A 23,972-nucleotide genomic window follows, 5' to 3' on the forward strand; every position below is an offset into this window, starting at 1 on the left:
TCTAAAAGTTGTCATCAGGCAGTGTATGGAGAGGCTAATTGTAAAAATATTTTAGAGTTTATCTCCTTTAATTTGAATTTACACCTTTGCACATTCTACACCTGAATCCCTCACCTACCAACTATGTAAAAATTGCAAACAGTTACATCCAAGATTTATCTAAACTATCAATTTCAGTATTTTGCATTGTATACCATGCCAATAACCTGCAAAATAAACACAATCCACACGGCTGCAAAGGTATTTATTTGTAGCTAGCTTAAGGCTTACAGCCAAATGCAACAACTCAGCTTTAGGGAGAACACACATCTTTTCGCCGATATGTGGCCACTGCAGTGGGAGTCACTTTCACTCATTCGTCAGTGCTGTGATTCTCTCTCGCGAAGCCAGCATGTGCTCCATGAATGCAGAGAATGATATGGCCAGCAGACATGACGTGTGTAATTGTGTGAATTGGTTTAGTGTCCATCCACCACCACGACACTCTGGAGATGTCTTCTCGTTCTGATTGGTCGACACGTCTGATGTGACCTAACACTATGTGGAACAAGCAGGGCTTCATCAAGAATGTCCCAAATGAGACGACTGGTGTTGAAATGATGAAATGACACCAAGATGAACGGCTTAAAAACAGGCCACAGAAATGGATGCTTAGCTACGTTTGCGGGTGCTTTGGGTTCCTTAATGCACAACAACTAACAAAAAGTACCATCAGTGTGAAAAGATGTGACAAGATCAGTATGCATTCACTCTATTCAACTGTGCCAACTCCCAAATATTAACTTAAAGTCAATCAAAAGGATTAAGAACAACCTATAATACTGAAGACCCTAACAAAACTTTGATGCGGTTCCATAATTCCATTTACAGAGGCAAGACTATATGTTCCCAGTCATGTATCCACAGAACAGTGCTGTAGTGTTGTCCAGTGACAGACTACGGTTTGATCACTCCCCAATAAAAGAAAAAAACAAAAAACAAGAGTGTTTGTTTGTTCTGCAGATTACGTCCAGTGGTCTTCCATCTATTACATCCACCATTCCATCCCTCCAATTAGGCTCTACACTGCATGAGGTAAAAAAAGCTCAGGCTCTATACCGGGCCTGACCCCGTGTTCGGTGGCTGGGGACGAGGGGCTCCCATGCGGGTCACTCAGGCCAAGTTGAAGCCCTGGTTGTGCTCGATGGCCTCCAGCAGTTTGCTGCGCAGTATGGCGGCGCTGTTGTACTTGGGCAGGTCCAGCAGGTTGAAGCAGGTGTGTGCCACCGGCAGGTACTGCTCGCCCCCGCCCGTGGGCTGGATCACCAGCTTCAGGCTCCTCATGCCCAGGATGGGGATGCGGTCACTTCCTGTGAGGAACACTGCACGCACGCACACACACCGCGCACACACACAAACAAACACAAACACACATACAGACACACACACACAGACACACACACAGACACACACAAACACAAACACACACAAACACACAGCCGATGGTGAATATACTTAAATAAAAGACTGGAAATTCTCATGTGCCCTATCTGTACGAGAAAAGGTAAGCATGACAAAAGCAATACAAAATAAACTCATAATTCAAAGGAAGTGACACTTACAGAGAAATTGCTTCTTCTTCTCCAAAGGCAGTTCGTGAAAAACTTCCCAGAAAGCCTTGATGGTGGGATGATCGGCCCAGTACTCCCCTTTATACTCTGTATTCTACAAAGACAAAGAAAGAGAGATAGGAAGCGTGTTGAAAAATTAAGAAGAATGCCAAGCTGTTGTATTTGGCATTTATGCCCTCTCACATATATGTATTAACAAAAATAATCCTATATGTACTTACATATTTATACCGATAATGCTTTATATAACATTATTTGAGCAACAGGAAATCAGGGGATCTTACACGACCTGAATTGAATGTCAGTCTGACCCTAGTACTCAGTACTACACATCCGCCACAAGGGGGTGAGACCGAACACTGAAAGGCCATCCAGCCAACTGTAACCTTATATGCAGTGCCAGGCGTGACTGAGCAAGACTCAGTGACCACGAGACTCCCTGAAACCCAAGCTGATGGTGTTCATCCTGAATGTGCCAGACTAGAGGTGCCACCGTCTTATCTGAGTAATGGCAAAAACCCCAATATACTTTATACTTTAAAAAAAGGAGTGTGTCGGATCACCTTCTCTAGCTCTTTCCAGTCGTAGTTAGTGTTCCCGATGACCATGGCCTGAAGCTCGCTGGGCTGGAAGAGAAGCAGCACTTTGCCACCACACACTTTGTGGAATCCAGCAGCAAAGGCTTCAAACAGTGGCGCCACAGACTTGTTGAAGATGTAATCCACATACGCGTTCACAAACTCCTGCCTGACAAAGTCAAAATGAATTATTCATCATCAAATAAATGTGATGGTGGCGGTGAGGGGGGGGGGGGGGGTATGCCACACATACAGAGAAAGGCCTCCTTCATCAGAATATCCTATTCACAGATTTGAGCCTGTAAATAAGGAAGACTCTAAGAGATGGCTGTGACCTCGTTTTGTACCTGTTGGACTTCTTCACATTTATGTCAGCCCCATTAGGGATTAACTCCAACACCTCTGTCGCTCCATAGTTGTCCTCTGTGACCTAAAATGAAAGCATATCTCCTGAAAACAGCAGTCACTCGCTGGGCAGCGGTAGTAGCAGTTCCACATTCTAATGCTAAAACGCCAGGCTCCTCCAAGGTGAAATTCAGAGATGCAGCATTGTTCTTACTGTGAAGTTGAGACAGAAGGTGTCTTCGATGTCGTCCTCGGTGTAATCCAGCAGCTGCTGCAGACTCCTGAGGGAGAGGCACAAGATGGTCACTTCCTACTTCTCTCAGGCCAAAGAACGCAGGGCGAAGTGCACATGCCTTGTTTCACTAAATAGTCTTAAAGGAGAAATCCAGCAATTTTTCATTTAGATCTCTGTTTCTTGTGGTCTTGAGTACTGTTGGTACAACCCCCCCCCCTCCCCCTAAAAAAAACAACAACAATCGGTTTTACCTAGCTTAAGTTGCCTAGCTCAAACAGTTAGAGCTTCTAGGCAGTTACAGTGCTACACTCTGGGGGCATGTTCATGAGCCCCCATGTTTATGACCCTAGAGTGTGGCGCTGTAGCTGCCTGACTGCTTTACCAAATGTTTGAGGTTTTTCCATACTGACAGTACTCAGTGACCTCAAGAAACAGAGATCTCTGAAAAATGAAAAATTGCAGGATTTCTCCTTTAACTACACGGTTCATGGGGCCAACTAGGGCTGAGTTTAATTATGGCTTCAGAAAGAGCTCTCGTTGCTCAACAACACAGAACAGGGCACCAGAGCTTCAATGAGGTGATTACAAATCAAATCACAAAATGTAATCAAAGAATGGCAGTGCTGAGGAAAGAGAGAGGAGGACTGAGGATAGGGGGTCTGGGTGAACCCAGGCCAACCTGGTAGCACATTTGAATTTGTTCCGCAAGCCCGTCTGGCAATTCTCCCAATGGAGTCGACTTCCAAATCCCCTAAACACCCAGAAACCAATCAGAAGATTTATCTGGTATGGGGCGGGTTTATGACAGAGGAGGGCGGTTGGAACGGCAAATGGCTGTGTTTTCAAAAACAGGGACGGAGTAAACAACTGCACGTAAAACCTTCGTTTGTTTGTTGTTCTTTGGAAAGCATTTGGTAACAGGTTTAAGTGCCACTGCTGGTTCACCTCTTGAAAATCGGAAGTGAACCAAAGATTTCTAGAGCAATTTCTAGACCAATCATTAACATCAACGAGGTCGGACACCTGGACACTGTGAAATGGGCTAATTGTCTTTTGAGAGACGGTCTGGTGTCAGCCAGGCTAGAGGAGAAGTTGAGTGGATGAAGAACACACCTGCCCACGTCGGGCATCATCTCCTTCAGGTCGTCCAGGGTGGGGGCCCTCTGAAGGAGCTTCTTGTAGAGCACCAGGGGGAAGTTCAGCTCCACGATGGTCAGGTTATAAATGGCCAGGCCACAGATAGCCCCAATCAGGTGGAACAGGTCGATGTCCTCAAACGTCTGAAACACAGCCGCTATTGAAACCAACAACCCTGGCCAAGTCCATGGTATTTTGACAGTGTTATTATGATGTCATTATGATGTGGACAGGCTATGACTCATACAGGTGTCATTAAGGAAAGTAATTTATGAGCCAGTCAAGATCTCAAGATTTTTTACTTTACAGGGCTACAAAATGTGGGGACTACACAACCTGTTCGAAAGCTCAAAAAATCTACGCAATGTTTAAGGGAAACACAATTTGGAAACATGTTTAGCAGCCAGCTCACCATTTTTTTCTTTTTTCAAAGGCTTCACTCACACTAAAATATGGTATTCTGACTCTTTTACATTACATTACATTACATTTAGCAGACACTTCTTGACCGAAGTGACTTACATATGTCAGCTATATTACAAGGGATTACATTGTCCCCGGAGCAACTTGGGGTTAAGTGCCTTGCTCAAGGGCACAACGGTGGAAGCCGGGAATTGAACCGACAACTTTCAGGCTACTGCACGCTAGCCCAGCTCCTTAACCACTACACTACCACCGACTCTTGCACAAGACGCATTCAAACAGTGTGAACGCATTGCATAGCATGCATTCAATGCATACACACACGCTTGCATCCTTAAGGGTAAGATTTCTGTAGCTCACCTTGTTGGCAAACCAGATGAGACGGGATTCCTCGTGGTAGCGGAACATTCCGTACTTGGGGTCAAGCAGCTCTCTCATGATGAGGAGGAAGAACTCCTTCCTCACACCTCCAGCATCCACTGCCTCCTCCCCTACAAAGATTACCTGCACCGCACGCACACACACGCACGCGCACACGCACACACACAAATGCAGATGCACACATACACATACACACACAAACACACATGCACGCACACAAACAAAAACACATGCAAACACACAAAAACAAACAAACACACATTGAAGATAGCCTTGTCTTACACGGATGACACAAATATTGTCTCTCAATAAAATATGAATTTGAGGTTAAAATTTGCGTTCTTTGTTCTAAAGTGCATGAGACCAGAGGAGTCACCTTGAGGGGCTTTTTGTAGTCCACGTTTTTGGACTTGCGCAAAACCTCCATGGTGTCGCCCACGATGTTCTCGCGCCGCACGATGAGGATGAGACAGGGGTTCACCGACTCCACCACGGGGAGGAAGAGTGAGCTGAAGTTCTGCCGCTGAGCCTGGTCTACGGCTATCTACACACACACACACACATTCACACAGGCATTCACAGACATTCACACACACACACACACACACACACACACACATAATAGATAAGCAAATGACACACATGCACACACACGCGCAAGCACACAAAAAAGAAAACCCACACAAAGACAGCCAAACCCATGGTTTCATGAGGTGTTCTCTTTTCTTTCTATGCATATGATAATTAGTGCTTTGAGGCATGTATGTGTGTGTGTGTGTGTGTGTGAGAGAGTGTGTGTGTGTGTGTGTGTCCATGATTATATATATTCAGACTGCTGCAGGTATGGAGCTGACAGCGCTCAGACGGAGAAGGCCCACCTGCATTTGGATGACAGCGTCTGTCTGCAAGAGTGTGGTCTTTGCCTGAGCGTCAAACACAAATGGGTATTTGCACATTGTCACGGGGAAGCTGTCTCCATGCTGTAGGCACACAGAGAAGCAGGAGCATGTTTGCAGTGAGCAGATCATGCTATTTGTCTCCTTCAAATGTACAACTCATACATATTTAATTTAATTTTACCACAGTGTGATTTGCCTTAGGCAAACAAGTTTGCATTGCAAGATTTTTGTCAAATTGTCATTTTGTGGGTGACATTTTCCATCACTTTGAGATTATTTGGTTTGGATAAAACGAAAATCTAAAGAAGGAATCTGAAATCTATGGTATCTTTTTCCACATAGGCTTGTAAAGACTGGTATGTAACTTCTGTGTTCTGCATTAACAATCACCACCTGTATCTAATTTCATGTAAATAACAGCTGTCCAACATGGTAAATGGTTAGTGCAGGCCTATGAAATTGATGACTTAATAGCTGTCATATTGAAAACTCACAGAGGAGTAGACCTGTTGCTGGATCCAGTTGATGTAGTCGTTTCGGATGTCGATGAGCTCGTCCAGTTCGTGGATGTAGAACTTGTCGTACTGGATGATTTGTCCAGCTGCCTCGTTGACCTGTGACAAATCATGACTTGAGAGCTGTACCACAAGCAAAATTTTTGAAAACATGTCTGCAGGACATGATGCCTTAAGGCCTATTTTCAGTCGGTGTTCCCTGTCTTGAGCGCGCCAGTTTGATGTCAAAATGACGTTGATCCCTCTGGCGCACAGCGAATTTCGCAAAGGTCACGAATGCGGTAGTGTCTAGATTGAAAGCAGGACAGATGAGCTAGAAGGCAGGATCAGGGAGCAGGTATGCCTCTACAGCAGTAGTTCTCAAACTTTTTCTGTCATTCCCCACTTTGGAGGTGGGGAATTTTCAAGCTCCACCTGACCCCATCACCCCGGCAAAATGATAACGTTAAATTGTTTTTGTTTTTCTTTTGCATTTTCGTTCCATGTTACATTGACTTGTCTCGGTCCGCTGGATCAGATGTTATTTTAATTCATACTAATTTCCTCCTGTTCCTCGCGCCCCACCCATCATGTCTCTATTCCCCACTAGTGGGGCCCGCCCCACATTTTGAGAACCACTGCTCTACAGGCATCAACCACATTTTCTAAGTTCATTCATAAATCATCACAGGACATCAGACCATAGCAGGCTGACATGTCAGCATGTCATATAGCCCACATCTTAAATAAACTTAAAAGGCTATTATCTCACATAACATGAATGAAAGAATGAAAGTAGGTAGGCCTAGTAAAATAATAAAGATACATTATTGTGAAAAAATTACATTTAAAAATGGGGATCATATGGCCTTAGTGGGTTGTGGTAGAATTGGAGCTGATAAGTTTGAACAGTCAGTTTGAAGTTTTATAGTCAGCTGGAGAAGTTAGGCTAACACAGTTAACAGCAGGAGTTGCAACACTGGGAATTAAGAGAAAATAACTAGGAACCAGAGACATTGCAATAATCCAGCAAAAAGTAATGAAGAGATGTATTTTCAACCAAGACCTGAAAATCTCTTTCCCCTTTAGGAAATGGCCCAAACTCATCTCTCCGCGCTAGCCAGATAGCTGCACACACATTGGAAACTATGCGAGACGGTTGTGCCCTCTAACCGAAGTCTGAAGTATCAAAGATAGGCTACTTTAGTTTAATTATCTCAGTCGCTACTGCCATTGACGCCAATGCAGATCTGGTATTATTTACTTTTCTTCTTCTACGGTGTGAAGTTGGTAGCGATAGCCTTTCCACAGAGGCAACACCTGTGTTCAGGAGAAGTCTGCAACTAGTGTTGCGACCGCCATGCACAAGTATAAAGGGCTTTGGCATTCCTGTGAAGTCACAACTGGCGTACGCAATGACCAATGCGTTGAGTGTAAACAATGCAAACATTTTTTTTTACAGTTACAAGTTTGTTACCTGCAAACGGTTTTCATGAGCCTGTTAGTTGCAAGCAGATCAATGAGAAGCTGTGAATGGCATGTCTGACTGCAGCTCTGAGCTGAGGTACTCACGGCGTGCAGAAGGCCTAGGAGCTTGAGCGAATGGTGCAGGAAGCAGGTGAGCATCTTCAGCTCGGACGGTGGCACCCCCACCTTCTGCATGCGCAGCAGGTACAGCACCACCTCCTTATAAAGCTCCACCCTGCGTTGGAACATGGGGGGCTCCAGCCGCGACCACCAGTTACCTGCAGGAGGGAAGAAAGAATGCCAGCGGCTGGCATCAGACAAGCATGCCTAGACTCCGTTGGCCGTAGAAGAAAAGGCAGGGGGTCATTAATGTTCCTAATGACCACTGATCCTCACACAGATGGATGGGCAGACTATTATATTATAGCTTTAATATTGCTCTTGACTTCGGGGGGGGGGGGGGGGGGGGGCAAGGAAGGGACACTCACAGAGAACCGTGTGGGCGGCCTCCTTCAGGCCGACAGTGCCACTAGCCAGGGGAATGGTGAGCGAGGTGTAGTTGCTGGGGTTGTGGAGCAGTGGGCACTCGGGCAGCGTGAGGTACAGACGCAGGGCCTCGATGTCTGGGGGAGAGGACATGAGTCTGGGGAGTAGGCTCTTCTCCAGACTCACACACACCTGGAGTTGGGGACAGACATCCCGCACCCACTGATTATCAGACAACTCAGTGCAAAAGCAACAGTCCAACACTCACAATAGCCTGATGCAAAAATGAGAGCATTAGCAAGTCTTTGCAAACATTAAGTGTACTGAAGCTATGTTGGCTATGGGAAGAATAACCTGTTCATCTTAGAAGGATTGCAATTACATCCCGTAGGACCGAGAGGTGCCCGTTGATGTTAATGTGTTGCTAACACAGAGAGTCCTAAACTAATCTCCTGAATCACTGTTTGAGCTCTTGTGCAGACTAGAAAGGATTTCTGTTCATTTATTTACTACAAGGTCAAGGTCAAGTCTGTTGTTGTGTATGAGGAAGTCACATATTGTCATTGTATGATATATATTTGAGAAACTGCAGGTGTGATTTATACAGACAAAAGGTTCCTTTCTCGATAGATAGACAGATAGACAGATAGACAGATAGATAGATAGATAGATAGATAGATACTTTATTGACTAATTAACTATGTACTACTAACACAACAACTCACCAACTGTGAGATCTGTGGATAGTCTGGTTGGATCACTCTGTGCAAAAGTATGCGAGCAGTGTTCATATCCACCCCTGAGCACTTGCTGCTGGTGTTGTAGTGGTCTGGGTGACTGTGAACACAAATCAACACACCACTCTAGTTAACAGACTGGTCAGGAAAATGAAAAACTCGCCGTCGTCGAAGTAATATGATGGCTACTAGAGAAAGTTGCAATTCTGTAGCTTTGGAATGATCTCCTTAGTTCCAGCAATATGCATATTGCTTACGGTTACGCCACACTGATCAAATAGTACAAAACTAGCATGACTAGCATCCCCACCAACAGACCAGCCAGGTGCAAGGCTGTCCCATGAGACCATGCTTTTTCAGCCTTTAGTTCCTGGATCCCTTCAGTACAAGACGTGATTTACAATGAATAAATGGCAGAATTATACATCACCTTGTTGACAAGAAGCTCCCATTGAGGCAACTCGCTGAGGAGAACACAACATCAATCTCACTATGAGGAACACCAAAAAGACAATTAGTGAGAATGATCTCCATTCTCATAAGGCAAAGGCACTTCAAACTCTTGGCTTTATTTACTTTGTTTGTAGTGTAGATTTCTGACAGATACCACAGAGCTTTCAGAAGAGGTTTCATGAAGCAACTTTGGGAATGACTTAGACGACACAAGACATCACTCTGTCTTAACAATTTCATGGCAAATTCCACACTGGAACTCTATGGCTCTTGCAATCTTAAAGTTTTACCCGAGTGTACAGTTCTGTATCACCATGGCTCACCAGCCAGTTACATACTAGGGGTTTCATGACTACTGATTTTTACTTGTTGACTATTATAGTTTTTCATAATAGTTGTCGACTAGTTGACTATTCTTCACATACCGGACGGTGCTGGTGCTAATATTACCGCTAGTGCTAGCTGTTGGCAGCATTTTAAGATGGTTATCCGTAGTAGAAATGTTCTTACAGTACTTTAACAGAGCTGTACACAACTCACAGTACATTAGTCACTGTAGAACAGGTCTTCATGTACTTCCATATATAAAATGTCTAGCTTGCTTAGCCTTTAGCCATTTTGTCCATGACTAGTTGACTGCTGCCTACAGCACTGACTAGTGATTTTAATAGTCAACTATTTGATGAAACCCCTACCACAGACGCTGACTTACTTTGAGATTTCGGGCGGCAGTCGTCCATGGGCATGACTCAGCCACTTCTGAATGAGGTCAGCATTCAGCGTGTGGATGTGACCTCGAGGATCAGGCACTCGGAAATCGTCAGGGGCTAGTTCATTCTAGAGGAGAGGAGAGAGGAGAGGAGGTCTGTTATATCAACACACACACACACACACACACACACACACACACACACACACACACACACACACACACACACACACACACATTAACACTAGACCAGAGGTGTAAAAGTCCAACTTCAGAAAGTAAAAGTCCTACCACATATTTCTTCCAACCATTCATTAAGTTAGCTGATTCTAATTAGCACAACTCCTCAGGCAGGTAGATTTGCTAATTAGTTCATATCACCTGTAAAACATTCACAGGTAGAAGCAATACCTGGTAGGACTTTTACTATCTAAAGTCAGACTTTTACACCTCTGCATTGGACAGCTGTGGGCTGGAGAGGGGAGCTCATTGGGTGTGGAGTTAATTCATCCTTTCACCTGATTGTCATGCGCTCTCCACCAGGGACGCACCTGGTCTGTACTAAAGTGGGCAAAACTCTGGTCCCCTCCGGCAAAGATTCGCCTCACGTAGTAGCCCTGCTCGGAGTCTGAAATAAGGGAGAGCACACCATGAGGACCAGCATCTCCTGCGCATTGTGTTCTATGGATTTTAAAGGTCTTCATGACTACAGCAATTCAAAGGCTGTGTGGTTGGGCGTGTCCTACTGGTGACGTTCAAGAGGACCATAACATTTCAACATACTATCAGATAGCTATGTCAGTTTGGAATTACTGGCATGTGATATGTGTGTGTGTGTGTGTTGTTGTTGGTCAGCAAGACAATACCCACTCAGGTCTAACTTCAACTTACTTTATGTGTGTGTGTGTGTGTGTGTGTGTGAGAGTGTGTGTGTGTCTGTCTGTCTAACTGTGTCCCATTATGGACCTAAAGCCAACCTAACCGGAGGGCATGTCGTCCGGCTCCGAGCTGTTGAGGGCCCTCCAGGGGCCCTTGACCAGTGCGGGGCTCTTCCTGTTGCAGGTGGAGCGTGTGCCCAGCTGGCCATTGCCGCCCAGCCCGAAGGAGTTGATCTTCCCTGAGGTGGAGATGAAGGCGAGTGTGTGCTGCCTTCACATAAAACATACACACAGATACGCCACGTCAGTACATACAGTACCACACCTCAGTCAAATCTAATTAAAGATTTAACTCCATTACATCTACACCTGTTAGCCCAGTATTAAACCAGTATTTTTGGTTACATATACTGGTTTGGGTAAGGACTTTTATGTTGAAAAATCGACATGTTTTATTAGTGTCGCTAGCTCCACATTGCTGTCTTTCAATGGTTCACCAAAGCTTGATTTGCCCATCACTTGTTGGTAGTGCCTGTGTTAATGAACTGGCCAAGCAGCACCGCTTCAGTGTTTCCCAAGTTGCTCTGGGGGCACTGAGCCTTGTAGTAATTAACATATGTGTTTATGTTAATTTTACATAATAACATGTAACATATAACACATGTAAGTCGCTTTGGATAAAAGTAAGAAATGACTGTCTGTTGCCATTCTTCTACATTCATGCAATGCACAAGAAATACACTGATATTCAAACCCTAAGCTTTAAGTGGGGAAAAAAGGGGGAAAAAAACAGGTACATTAAGAAACGGAAAATGGTATATTCTTTGCTAACCTGCCACAGGCGATTTGAGTGACTATGTTTCCCATGAGCTCGAACACCTTGCGGGGATTGATCTCGTGGTTAGTGCTGTTGTGGCCTAGCTGCCCATACCCTCCTGCTCCAAACGTGAACACTCCTCCCTCCTTCAAAAACAACACATACACAAAGCCAGTGAATCAACACAGGACAGCCACTTAGGGAAGGAAGGTGTGTGTCTGTGTGTGTATGTGTGACAGAGAGAGAGAGACAGCGGAGGGGTCACCTTTGTAAGTGCGGCAGTGTGGTCCTCTCCACAGCAGATGTACACAACTCTCTGGGACCGCAGTGTCTTTAAGAGAACTGGAAAATACCGGTCTGAAAGGAGGGCACACAGGGAGAGGAGGAAAGAGTAACTATGAAGAGAATGGCATTCTACCAGACCAATGCGCTGCTTGTGACTCAAACATTTAATTCATATTATCATTCACATAATAACTACACCAATTCCAATAACAACAACAGAAAATACAGTAAAGTTCTTCAACTACCCAGCTCTTCAATTCTACTCATGGTTTTTATATTCATTTTCATTTTTCATTGTCATGTGGACATAAACCCAAATAAAAACACCACTATGAGTTAGTTTGTATCCATCTGGCCAGTGGAGTCTGCATGACCTATCCCTCTCACCATTACTGTCATTCAGTCCGAGTTGACCGAACTTGTTGCGGCCCCATCCGAATACGCCCCCGGAGAATGTGAGGGCGAAACTATGCGCCCCTCCTGCAGCAATCTGGGAGAAGGGGATCCCCAGCAGGGACTGGATGACCTGGGGGGACGAGACGGACGCCCCCACCATTCCCAGGCCCAGCTGCCCGTACTTGTTCTGGCCCCAGGAGAAGACCTGGCCTCCTGGGGAGAGGGGCACAGAAGCACAGGGCTTGAGCATTAGAACAGGAGTCTTATTCCTAACATAGACAACAATGGACAGAAGAAACACAAAGATGTCTTCCTGTCTTCCCGCAAAACTAAGCCAGAATTACCGTGTTGCAGTGGTTTGTGTCTGTGTAGCCAGGATTTTTTTTGTCGACATACAGTACATTTGTGTGGCGAGGCATGTAATATATATGTATGATTCCATAGAATAGTTTGCGATCAGAATCATGCTGTATTCTAAGAAAGAGTATTTTAACTGAGTAATACAGAGGACAGTCAATGTGATGATATGTGAAAGTTTTTTAAGATATGGGAAATGACTGCTTTCATTTGTTCTGATGGAATTGTTACAGTTTGTAAGGTGATGACCAAGCTTTTGATACTATTGAGATTATGTAAATAAAATTGATTTGAGTCAAATTTGTGACATCTGACCTGTAAAATCTAACCAGTTTTAGTCCACTTTTAGTCCAAGTGAATGTTCATACCAAATTTGAAGAACATGCCTCAAAGCATTCTTAAGATAAAGCGTTCACGAGAATGGAACTTTCATGGTCTCAGTCACCTTGAGCTTTGACCTCCAAAACCAATTCATCTTGGAGTTCAAGTAAACATTCATACTAAATTTGAAGAACATGCCTCCAGGCATTCTTGAGATATAATCACACACTGAGACATACAGTGCATGTGGTCATAGTGATATCGCCACCTCCCCTTCCGCTACATCAGCAAAGCTACAGAGCATCATTAATGACTCATCACATCTCGGTCACCACCTGTTCCAAATGTTGCCCCCTGTCAAGCACTACAGGTCTGCCAAGGTCCGCACCACCTGATTTATAGTTACCCAATGCCATCAGCACGCGGAACTCTAAAAAGCCCTAAGACACCTATCTACACTATATATAGACAAAAGTATTGGGACATCTGTCATTATTACTGGTATCTACACCATCAAAACACCTTTGGGGTGAACTAGAACAGAGGTTGCGAGCCAGGCCTTCTTCTCAAATATCAATGCCTGACCTCACAAATACTCTTCTGAATAGATTGACAAACATTCCCACAGACACACATATACATACAGTCCTTAGAATGTTAATTGAGTGAATGAAAAGTGAATGAAAAAATCTATAATCTGTGAATAAAAGGACAAGAGATAATTGGCTAGGGCAGCCGTGGCCTACTGGTTAGCGCTTCGGATTGGAAACCGGAGGGTTGCTGGTTCGAACCCCGACCAGTAGGCACGGCTGAAGGGGACTTGAGCCAGGCACCTAACCCCTCACTGCTCCCCGAGCGCCGCTGTTGTTGCAGGCAGCTCACTGCGCCGGGATTAGTGTGTGCTTCACCTGTGTGTTCACTGTGTGCTGTGTGTTTCACTAATTCACGGATTGGGATAAATGCAGAGACCAAATTTCCCTCACGGGATCAAAAGAGTATTTATACTATACTTACTTAGGGTGTCAAGTATACTCAAGGATACCTACCTTTGGAAAGAGCGAGAGAATGACGATATCCACATGCCACCTGTGTGATGCAGACATCTGATAAACTCTTGATGTTTCTGAAGGAAATGGAAAAGAGATTATATCAAACATCCACCAAATCCAACCATTGGTCCATTCATGCCAACAGCCACGTGACTACAGGAAATGGACCGAGACATGGGTCATGATCAAGGCAAGCAAATCAAGACTTTACTGGAAGCCAAGCTTCCTTTTAAAATAGTATTTTGAAAAAAAAAAAAAAACTGTTCATCTAGATAAAGACTCCTTCCCTGTTAGCTTAGTTGGTATGACCCAACACTAACGAGAGAGAGCAACATGGTATCTTGTATCCACTTTTGTTTGCTTTGTTTTTTTGTTTGTTTGTTGTACCTAATGAATATGGCCTATCAGCCAAGAATCAGAGCAGTTATCATAATACTGCTAACAGATATACTTTATTAGCCTAAATTATATCATTGATGACACACATGATGCACATGCTTTTAGTGATTCATCATGTAACCCCTGTTTGGCAAACCAAGCAAACTGTCTATACTAAGAGGTGCTTTTCAGGAGCTTTCCAGAAATCTTACATAAATCGCAGCAGAATTTGTTTCCTTCCAGACAACCAATGTGGAATATGACCTCCCTACCTTGGCACACGGACACATTCTTCAGAGTTGACAAAGCCCAGTTGGCCGTCAGATGCCAGTCCCCAGGCAAAGACCTGTCCCTTGTCGTTGAGGGCGAGAGTGTGGGCCTCCCCGCATGATATGACCACAATGATCTGAGCATCTAGGGCCACGACCTGTTCTGGAAGAATGAGATCCCCATCAGCACCCGAGAAGGCTGCTGCCCATTAGCAGTCCTTGACAATATGTATGGGAAAACACAACATGAGTAAAACTCAATAGCTAATATGTTTCTCTTCAGCCTTGTTAACTTATGTAGTTAGCACACTTACTACAAATTATATAAATATTCCTTCTTCAGACACAGGCTGCAATAGGAGAACAGTCATGGTGAACAGCATCATTTCATATTGGATTAAAGACATTTTCCACATACTGCTTTAGCTCATTTACAGTGGAAAGGGGACATTTGAGGTTACACTGCATTTATTCCTATGGGCATATGAACATCGAGTCCCTTCTGCCAATGCAGACTCCAACCTGGTTTCTTGCGGGGCTTCTCGTGGCCCAGCTGACCGAGGTCATTGCAGCCACAGGTGTACACCGTGCCGTCGTCCAGCAGGAAGGACGTGTGTCGGCGACCACAGCCCACGCCGCGCAACCGCTTGCCCGCAAAGAAGTCGCAGCCGCGTGGCTCAACCACTATCTCCTCCTCAATGCCACCCAGACCCAGCTGGCCATAGGAGGCGTTCCCCCAGCACAGCATTGCCCTGAGCCCCCACCACCGCCACCTGGATTCGATGCCAGCTGAAGGTAGCCACTGTCCACTGGGTTGGAGCACCTTCAGTTCTGCCCTGGAAGTTGGGAATTAACTGCCATTAGCGTCTCTAAAGATAGTAAAAAGTAAAAACTGCCTGATCACACACTGGAAGAGTGAACTCTCTTACAAGGAGAAATAGGCCAAAAGTGGAACTTTTTATTTGTCAAAAAGATTTTTTTCAAGTTCTCATATCAGTAGGTCTGTTGTAATAACACCTTGTTTGTGTCAAATAAAATGGTAAACTAATGTAAACAAACACACACACACACACATATATATATATATAAAAACAGCAAGATGATATCAAGATGACCTGACAGCTTCTAGAACGACGTCGAATACACTTAACTTGAGGGAAATGAAATATAAGGTGCGTTGCACCACATAATCAACTCCCAGAAGGCTTCACTTCACCTACGCCATGTAATTGGATTTCTGCTAAATGTGACTGTATTTGCATTGTTATATAACACTATTAGTCTAAGCGAGGTCCCTGTAATGCTCAAAATAAGTAACTGTAGAAGCAAATATAACTAGTCTAAAATAATGATGAAATATGGTGAAAAACACAACATGGGTATTCAGTTCACAGGGAATTTTCCTTTGTAGATAACTCTGAGTCGTAATTAATAGCAAAACACAACTACACAAATGTACACGTGTGCAGTTCTAATGACATGTATGACAGACCTAACTGTACTGCATAACTTGTGAAATGTCAGACCTAAGTGCGCCTTATTGGTCTTGGGTGGTGGCAGAAGCATGCGCCAGTATGCAACGGTCCTGAACGCGAATTCATAACACACCTCTACCACAAGCCCACACGATACCATCCTACTAGTAGCAATTCACAGCCTGATCGCTGCAAGTCTTTATTCTTTTCAATTCTGCAAAGACTGCAAATACCATGGTCACGTAACCAACCAATCTACAACGGTAACGTTAGCTGGTTAAAATGCCGAGCCATAAATGAATTATGCTTACCTGTTGCTAACGGCTAGCCCTGGCCAGACCGTACCTGGGCACGATCCTAATAATTATTAGCTTTGCTTTTAAATGTCTGCCTCCTAAAATGTTCGTGATCTTTCGAACAATCACCACACACAGAGCCCTCTGTCATCATTGAACAGTCAAATCAACAAGGCATGGGCGGCGTGTAGTGACATCACTACACACTGGAAAACACGCGAATGCACCGTAATGTTCTAGACTGTTTTTAGTTGGCGGATGTGACGATAAATTGTAGCAGGAAGTGGTACCAGACTTGGAAGAGCGCGTCGATGGGATATGAAGTGTAGAAAATGGACTATATCAGAACCCTTTTTAGACATTCTCTGACTATATTCTGCTCAGCGTTCACTAATCCATTTCCATTTGAAAATTAAAAAATAAAACTGTAACCCTTTTTCAGCTAAATCACACATTTCTTGTAGGCATAGGCCTATGATAGAGTTGGCCTAGCAAGAGCCAGAGATGTTTTCTCTTACACTCTGCCAAACCCAGCCCATAGGTAGGCCTAAAAGCTAAACGTGTGAATAAGAATGAGCATGCCTCATAATCTGAGATGTAGATCATGCATAGCCTACGCCTTCATGTAAATGTAAATCATGTTTTCAGGTCTTGTATGTGTGTGTGTCTGTGTAATTGTGTGTGTGTGTGTGTGTGTGTTTGTGTGTGATTTGTTGTGTGATTTTTTTATATGATGTCATACAGATTGTTTATCAGGCCTTCTTACAACAGGGTGTTTCTTGATCAGACTCTCTCCCACGTCAGACAGTATGATCAGCCCTTCGTCACACTTTATTTTAAAATGAATTTTAGGCCTGGCTGGAAATTTCCGTGCAAGTCTGTGCGTAAGATAATGTGTAACAGTAGCCTACTGTAGCTTACCTCACAATCCTGTCAAACTGGTACATCTGGTTCTCAGGTATGTAAACGTGCCTGAGTTGTCCTTGGCCCTCACAAGACACACAGTCTCACACAGGACTGCACTCAAGTGGACTTGAAAAAGAAACACTGATGCTGTACATATTGGGGGTAAGTCAATCAGGATTATTGTGCTAATGTATGTAGACCATGATTGTATAGTTTGTATAGGTTCTGTGTGAAAGAGATCGTATGTGAAGGTTAAGTACATTTGTAGCTGTTAATGATGAAGTGAAGTTCTCAAACCAGGTCTGAGGTCCATACTTACTCTGTCATTCTTACAGACTGTCATTGGAATCATCTGCATCATAGTATGCATTTCCAAAGGACTGAAAGAGGTGAGATTATATCTGCTTCTGTCACTGTTGTCTAGTAGTGTCACTGTCATTGACAGAACTGTTTTACGCTATAATCTTTAGTTGGGTGAAAACAGGCTGTCGTGCAAATACTTGAGTCAATTATTATTTTCACATCGTAGACCTTCTTGTTTGAAAACAATGTTGTCTTCATCTTGCTGTACACCACCCCAGCATAACATTTGAAGTATTTGAAAGTATCTTGACGCAAGCTGCTCTTACAGCAAGCACATTGCAAACAAATTGCTCAATCCCTGTTGGAGTGGTTACTGTTCATTACTGTATAAAGAAGACCTTAGCCTTTGTCATCATAAGCAAGTAAATAGGTTTTAGGTAAACGTGTAGTTGCATGAGTTTCGTAGTTGGCTTGTACATTAAGCATTTTTCTCTGATTTCTTTTGCACCAGGGGTAGAGCTTTAGATACACCAATGATACAGTCTGTCTTATTACATTACATTTAGCAGACACTTCTTGACCAAAGTGACTAATGTCAGCTATATTACAAGGGATCACATTGTCCCCGGAGCAACAAGTGCCTTGCTCAAGGGCACAACGGTGGAAGCCGGGAATTGAACCGACAACTTTCAGGCTACTGCACACTAGCCCAGCTCCTTAACCACTACACTACCACCGCCCCTTATGTATCAGTGAGAGACCAGACATAGTTCCTTGTTAAAGGAAAATTCCGGTATTTAGCACTTTGAGTCCCTTTTCTGGTTTGTTTTGGATGAACTAGAGTGGTGGACACCGAAATTTTGACGATTGGCCCTGTCTCGACTTTTCTGACTCGTTTTGAATCGCCTTTGACTACTCAGAGTGGCTGCCAACAGGCATGCTCAAACGTGTTGAAACATGATACCGAGTGTGAACGTATGTCTCATAGCCCATCTCAGCTTGTCCCCTGCACTCCAAAATCTGGTGCTAGTTAGCTGATGCTACCAACAGCTTTTTCAATGGTGGTGCTTCGGCATCGGGCTAGCCATGCAAATAAATCACTGTTTTACACCATTTACGAGACTCAATGTATCTCCACACTTCATTGGTAGACTTCCGAGGACCCTGACATTTAAAACGAGACATTGAGAACTTTGAAAAAGCACTACGCTACTTGTTTTGGAACGTCAACGAACACCACTAACCACTCGGTGAGTTGCACAGTTTTGAAAACGAACGTTAAGGATTGTTTTAGGACATGTTTGAGCATGCCTGTTGGCAGCCACTCTGAGTAGTCAAAGGCGATTCAAAACGAGTCAGAAAAGTCGAGACCAATCGTCAAAATTTCAGTGTCCACCACTCTAGTTCATCCAAAACAAACCAGAAAAGGGACTCAAAGTGCCAAATACCGGAATTTTCCTTTAAGCCTCTAATCAGTGGTCTTTTGTACAATGCACAGAAACTTGACATGTTCAATCATGTGCGGATGTGATGTGTTGTGCCATATGACAACTGACATGAATACAGTTGAGTTGGCCTCACCATGCTGTCTAGAATGCTAAAAGTGGCTCTTTTATTGCAGAAGGATAGTAAGCAAGGAAATGGCTGTCAACCTCCTCCACAAAAACAAGTGGCCAATAAAAAAAAGGTAAAAGAGTTGTAATTACAATATATACAAATGTTTTAATGAACATCTGAAGCACTCATTAGGGTTATAAAAGCCTTTAATCTCACATGGCTATTCTTTTAAAACATGCTTATGCGTATCCACATTACTTCCTTCATCAGAGCATGACCATTTTTACATGATGTACACCAGAGGAACACCCAGCCTTATACCCTAACATCTTGCAAATTGTTTGTGGCTGAACATGTATTGTTGTGTTTATACTACTACTACCACTTACATTATTATATACATTATACATTATTATTATATGCTACTACTACCACATAATAATAATAATTTTTAATTAGAAAACGCATTTAATGTTTTCAGTTTTTACATGGATAATTGAGAAATTTACTGAAGTAATGTACTTTTATTTATTCTTTCTTCAAAATAATTTCTTTTAGAATCTGACTGAACAGGACCTTTTACTTCTGGCCAGGATCCTGACCATTGGACTGGTAGACGCAGACCCTACCACCTTGCAGCACCTAAGGGAATACAGAGACCTTAGAGGAAGCACCACGTGATGCAGTGATCACTGATACGCCTGTGCTCGTGTCAAAGACCAGACACTCCACTGAGACTGTTATTGTCTTTGTGACACTATGGGAGTAAGTTAGTGTATTTGGGACTGTTTTGACTAAAGGGAACCATGACCTTTAAGAGGATTAGTTCTGAACTCGACATTCATCACCTTTTGGTACAAAGCCATCAAGGGTTTTGTTTTCCTGCTTGCCAGTATCAACAGGTAGTGAGAATGAAACCGCTGCCAGTATACTACAGCACAAATATGAGAGGTTTTTTTTATGTCTGACACACAAGTGAAAATGATATTCCAAAAAAAAAACTGATATTCTATAAAAATTCCAGGAAAAATGTACTGCGTGTTTGGTCATCTGAGCATTAGTAGTTCTGTGTTGCAATACTGAGTGAGGATCACCTTCACTAAGGGAAATTTCCAGTTGAACATTCTTTGGGCCTTAACTCAGAGAGTGTACAGAGCACATGAGGAAATGTTTGCCCAACACAGAGGTTCTATGAAGCATGACAATTTGTATGAGAAAGAATGTGACAAGAGAGCGTGAGAATTTTCTATGAAAGTTTTTATTTTTTTTAATTATTGTTGTGGATTATCAATGGATTTTGAACATCTTTTATTCTGCCAAATGTGAGACATAATCTAGTAAAATTGCAACGTTTCCCTTGCTTATTTACAGAGGACAGGTTAAGAACAATTATTTTGAAAGTGCAGTATGTAAGATTTATGGTGATCTAGTACCAGAAATGGAATATGATATTCATAGCTATATTTTCAATAGTGATAATAGTGTTATCACCTGTAACTACGAATGTTTGTGTTTTTTGTTAGCTTAGAACGAGCCCTTTGTATTTATTAGTGAGAGGATCCACTTCCGCAGAGTCCACCCTGTTTTGCTGCCATGTGCGACCACTCTATCAAACCAAAACATGGTCTTGCACATTTTATGCACCTGATGAGCACTCTATAGCTTTTGCTATATGCTTGGAAAGGGAAAAGTATTCCATTAGTTCTGTATTACATGCCACTAAATTCTACATACTGCACCTTTAACATATGGACTCAATACTTTCTTATTTATACATACTTTTTTATACTGAGTGTACTCTTGATTCCTTTGATACCATCTGGGCTCCTTATGCATTTATCTCGTCTTGGAACAGAATCTGAAATAATGTATTTAAGAGACTGACATGGAGAGCTTCTGTTGAGGGGTGTCAGCACATGGCAACGTGTCAATAAATATCCCAGAAATCCTGTGTCTATGCTTTCCTCTTGACCTTCTGTGTTTTCCCTGAAAAAGTTCCAACAGAGAGAGAAAAGAGGGGAGAGAACCAGATCCCAACATGTTACTTCAATAAAGAACATCATTGTGGACATGCCCAGATTTGCCTAGATCTGTAACATGATCACCATTCACCTACCCCAGATGCTGCTGTTTAGTGTTTGTCCTAGCAAATAAAGCAGAGTCACCACAGTCATGTTGAAAAAGAAGAAGCCTATCAGTCCAGCAGGACTGAGCAAAGAGAGAAGGGGGTACACCCAGATACCCACACTCAGGTACACCCAAATCACCCTAGAGAAAGGCACAGGCAGTTAGGCAGTGACAAGTACACAACAGTTCAAGAAAAAAAAAGAGTAGGCCTGTGACTGTTTTCCTACGGTTTCATACTGAAAACTGATCTAGTTGTTATGGACCCTTTCAAGAGTGTTCCATTATCAGCATCATAGTTGGCCCCACAAGACTTCCTTTTTAACATTCCATATGTTATCTTAATGCAGAGGAAGTAGATTGGGGCCCAAATAGAACGTTCAAGCATTGTTTTTGTTTACCTTGTTGAAAGGGTCTATACTTTAGATGGGTGCATCAGACGCTAGACATGTAACCTTCCTATATCTTACTTACTCATTTTGATTTCTTGCTGAATATTTACATTCTTTTTTTAAGCATTAGTGCAAAATACCATTTTAATTTAAAACATGGCAGCAGTTCTGAGTTCTACTGCGTTGAACTGTGCTTTTATTTTGTTATGTAACTATTTGACACCACCTACCAACTTAAGTAGGCAAGCCCTACAACACCTAATGCCGTCATGCCTGTTTTGGTCTTTGGATAGGCATGAGGCTGAAGCAAAATCTCTCCAAAGAGGATCGGGAACACAAAGGTATGCTGTAAAATAACAGGTTAAACATGTTACCAAAAACAAGTAGGTTGGATACCGTACTGTATTGTACTGTACAATTATAAACAAACAGATTTTGAGATAGATCAGTGCCTAATAATGTTTTCATGGTTTCAAGGAGGACAAAATAACATGGGGTAAAAAGCTAATTCATATTAAATGGTATTCATTTTAATGCATGCTACCATTGCACAGGTAGGTTCAAAATGAAATTAATGAGATAAGATGAATACAAGTGAAATGTTATAGGAAGACTTAAACATGAGTACAGACCATTGCATGGTTTATCCAGGGAGGAAAGAAATTGTCCAGAGATGCAGGATAAACAAGCTGCCTGTCGTAGGCAAATATTGACCAAAACAACACCACCACAAACTAAACAAACAGGGAGCATATACAATATTTAGAATAAACACAGAAATATAATACAATCTGATGAATGGCACTCACTGAACTGAACCGGTGAACTGGCACACAGACTTCATCCAGCTTTGCGCCGAATAATTCTCAAATATCATCAGTAGGGGGCGAGATAACACTCAAATTGCAGAGCCGTATACAGACATCTCTCTACGACAGACTGTGATAAGGATGATCATCCCACATATCATTACTATTGTACAGGGCCCTGATCCTGAGATCATATACATCCCAAAAAGAACTGTATTAAGTGCCTGATGAAGCAAAACTAATAGAGCCCACTCTCAAAAAGCTGTTTAGTATTGTGGTTTGAGGCACAATTCAAAGCTGGTACTCACCATGCCCACTGGGAATGTATAGACTGAGAAGAGCAGGTCCCTGGCCATACGCAAGCCTTTGCCCGAGGACTGGAGGTCATTCAGTGCAGCCAGGCCAAAAAACACCATCTGGAGAATCTGACATGCAAGCAGTGCCTCTCACTCAGTATGACTTTCATTGTACTGGGTGGTGTCACCCACATCTAAGTCTTACGTAACATGATGATTATGTGGATAAATATGCCTGTCACACCTAAATAATATGTTTAGCCACCAGAAAAACAAACAAAAAAACACGAATGCACAAACACACACAAAGTATTCTCCAAATATGTATCCCTCTAAAAGGTTAATTGCTTCTGGTATCAGTTACCATGATTCAGAAATCCTTTCATAACTTTTCTTTTCTGATGTTCTCATACCAGGCTTAAGAGTGCCACAGAAGTTCTCCTACCAGGTTTAAAAATGTCAGGTATTTCCAGGGCCCACCATAGACAAATATCCCAGGTGGAAGGTCTTCATCTCCCTTGGCATAAAGTGACTGTATGACAAATGCATACCAGCTGAAAGCAGCAAGGTGGTAGATCTTCTGCACTCTACCACCCATGTTTGATTGTCCAACTGCTTCTCCCCTCCTGGTTCTATATAACCTCTTATCTGACTTGTGGTCCTAGCAGCAGGCTAACCCTGTCTGTTTCTCAAACTAAATGTAGCTCTGGACACAACTGAGCCTTTTTAGAGGGAACATACCATAGGAAATCCTTTTATTTGAAGATTAGCATGATGTAGTGAACAGTAATTATGAGACTGGTCAGAGAGCTCGCATGGTGCCTCATACAAAGGCCTCTTTGTGAAGTTTGTGATGTAAGCTGCTGTTTTGTCTTTCGCAACCAGTCAGCTTTTGAATGACGTCCAGAAAAAATGTTAAAACTAGTAATGAGGACAAATACTCTGTGCAACTGGCAAAAATTGAAATACTAAGCTACTAAATAAAACTGAGAACAAATCTATGAACCCCCACTGGAAAATAGTCATAGCATTACTGACCTAACTGAAATGTACTACTAATTCGCTTAGAGGACTTTGACAGTTAAACAAGCAGTGTGTAGCATGCCTAAA

The 23,972-nt window shown here is 43.0% G+C and overlaps 3 protein-coding genes and 1 long non-coding RNA gene across 5 annotated transcripts in view; 2 read left to right on the forward strand and 2 right to left on the reverse strand.

The window, feature by feature from the left end:
* Positions 1–227: 227 nt before the first annotated feature.
* herc4 (HECT and RLD domain containing E3 ubiquitin protein ligase 4) lies at positions 228–16,727 on the reverse strand. 2 transcript variants are annotated; one of them, XM_042065555.1, is made up of 24 exons: positions 16,491–16,727; positions 15,227–15,540; positions 14,708–14,867; positions 14,055–14,131; positions 12,322–12,543; positions 11,915–12,006; positions 11,665–11,795; positions 10,937–11,103; positions 10,506–10,582; positions 9,958–10,082; positions 9,223–9,282; positions 8,781–8,892; positions 8,058–8,247; positions 7,675–7,847; positions 6,103–6,222; positions 5,588–5,689; positions 5,086–5,253; positions 4,689–4,832; positions 3,882–4,048; positions 2,748–2,814; positions 2,536–2,618; positions 2,174–2,357; positions 1,602–1,704; positions 228–1,361 (listed from the first exon to the last, which is right to left on the reverse strand). In XM_042065555.1, exons 2-24 carry the CDS (start codon positions 15,450–15,452, stop codon positions 1,153–1,155), a joined length of 3,159 nt encoding a protein of 1,052 aa, XP_041921489.1. In that variant the 5' UTR covers positions 15,453–15,540; positions 16,491–16,727; the 3' UTR covers positions 228–1,152. The 2 variants fall into 2 exon arrangements, with proteins under 2 accessions (XP_041921489.1, XP_041921488.1); XM_042065554.1 differs by having other exon boundaries at positions 10,473–10,582.
* A 724-nt stretch (positions 16,728–17,451) lies between these two features.
* Positions 17,452–20,624, forward strand: LOC121685667. Its single transcript, XR_006023403.1, has 4 exons — positions 17,452–17,543; positions 17,717–17,770; positions 19,306–19,371; positions 19,800–20,624. It is a non-coding gene; the product is annotated as an uncharacterized LOC121685667 (long non-coding RNA).
* A 382-nt stretch (positions 20,625–21,006) lies between these two features.
* Positions 21,007–23,533, reverse strand: LOC121685666 (androgen-dependent TFPI-regulating protein). Its single transcript, XM_042066319.1, has 6 exons — positions 23,308–23,533; positions 22,875–22,991; positions 22,390–22,491; positions 21,988–22,103; positions 21,358–21,509; positions 21,007–21,227 (listed from the first exon to the last, which is right to left on the reverse strand). Exons 1-6 carry the CDS (start codon positions 23,458–23,460, stop codon positions 21,196–21,198), a joined length of 672 nt encoding a protein of 223 aa, XP_041922253.1. The 5' UTR covers positions 23,461–23,533; the 3' UTR covers positions 21,007–21,195.
* Positions 22,012–23,972, forward strand: part of LOC121685665 (IQ motif and ankyrin repeat domain-containing protein 1-like) — a 32,229-nt gene continuing 30,268 nt past the window's right edge. Inside the window, exon 1 of the mRNA XM_042066315.1 lies at positions 22,012–22,098. Within this exon, the coding sequence (XP_041922249.1) occupies positions 22,053–22,098 (46 nt within the window). The 5' untranslated portion in view covers positions 22,012–22,052. The remainder of the gene's footprint in view (positions 22,099–23,972) is intronic.

Source organism: Alosa sapidissima, chromosome 16 (genome assembly GCF_018492685.1).
Source record: "Alosa sapidissima isolate fAloSap1 chromosome 16, fAloSap1.pri, whole genome shotgun sequence".
NCBI lineage: Eukaryota > Metazoa > Chordata > Actinopteri > Clupeiformes > Clupeidae > Alosa > Alosa sapidissima.

Coding starts and splice junctions, on each gene's coding strand:
- LOC121685666 (XM_042066319.1), bottom strand. CDS start 23,460: ATGGGTGGTAGAGTGCAGAAGATCTACCACCTTGCTGCTTTCAGCTGG. Junction 21,510..21,987: donor GGGCTTGCCTACTTAAGTTG/GTAGGTGGTGTC, acceptor GCCTTTCTCTAG/GGTGATTTGGGTGTACCTGA. Junction 21,228..21,357: donor ACTAAACAGCAGCATCTGGG/GTAGGTGAATGG, acceptor GAACTTTTTCAG/GGAAAACACAGAAGGTCAAG.
- herc4 (XM_042065554.1), bottom strand. CDS start 15,452: ATGCTGTGCTGGGGGAACGCCTCCTATGGCCAGCTGGGTCTGGGTGGC. Junction 10,583..10,936: donor GCCGGACGACATGCCCTCCG/GTTAGGTTGGCT, acceptor CCCTTATTTCAG/ACTCCGAGCAGGGCTACTAC. Junction 4,049..4,688: donor TCATCTGGTTTGCCAACAAG/GTGAGCTACAGA, acceptor GCTGTGTTTCAG/ACGTTTGAGGACATCGACCT.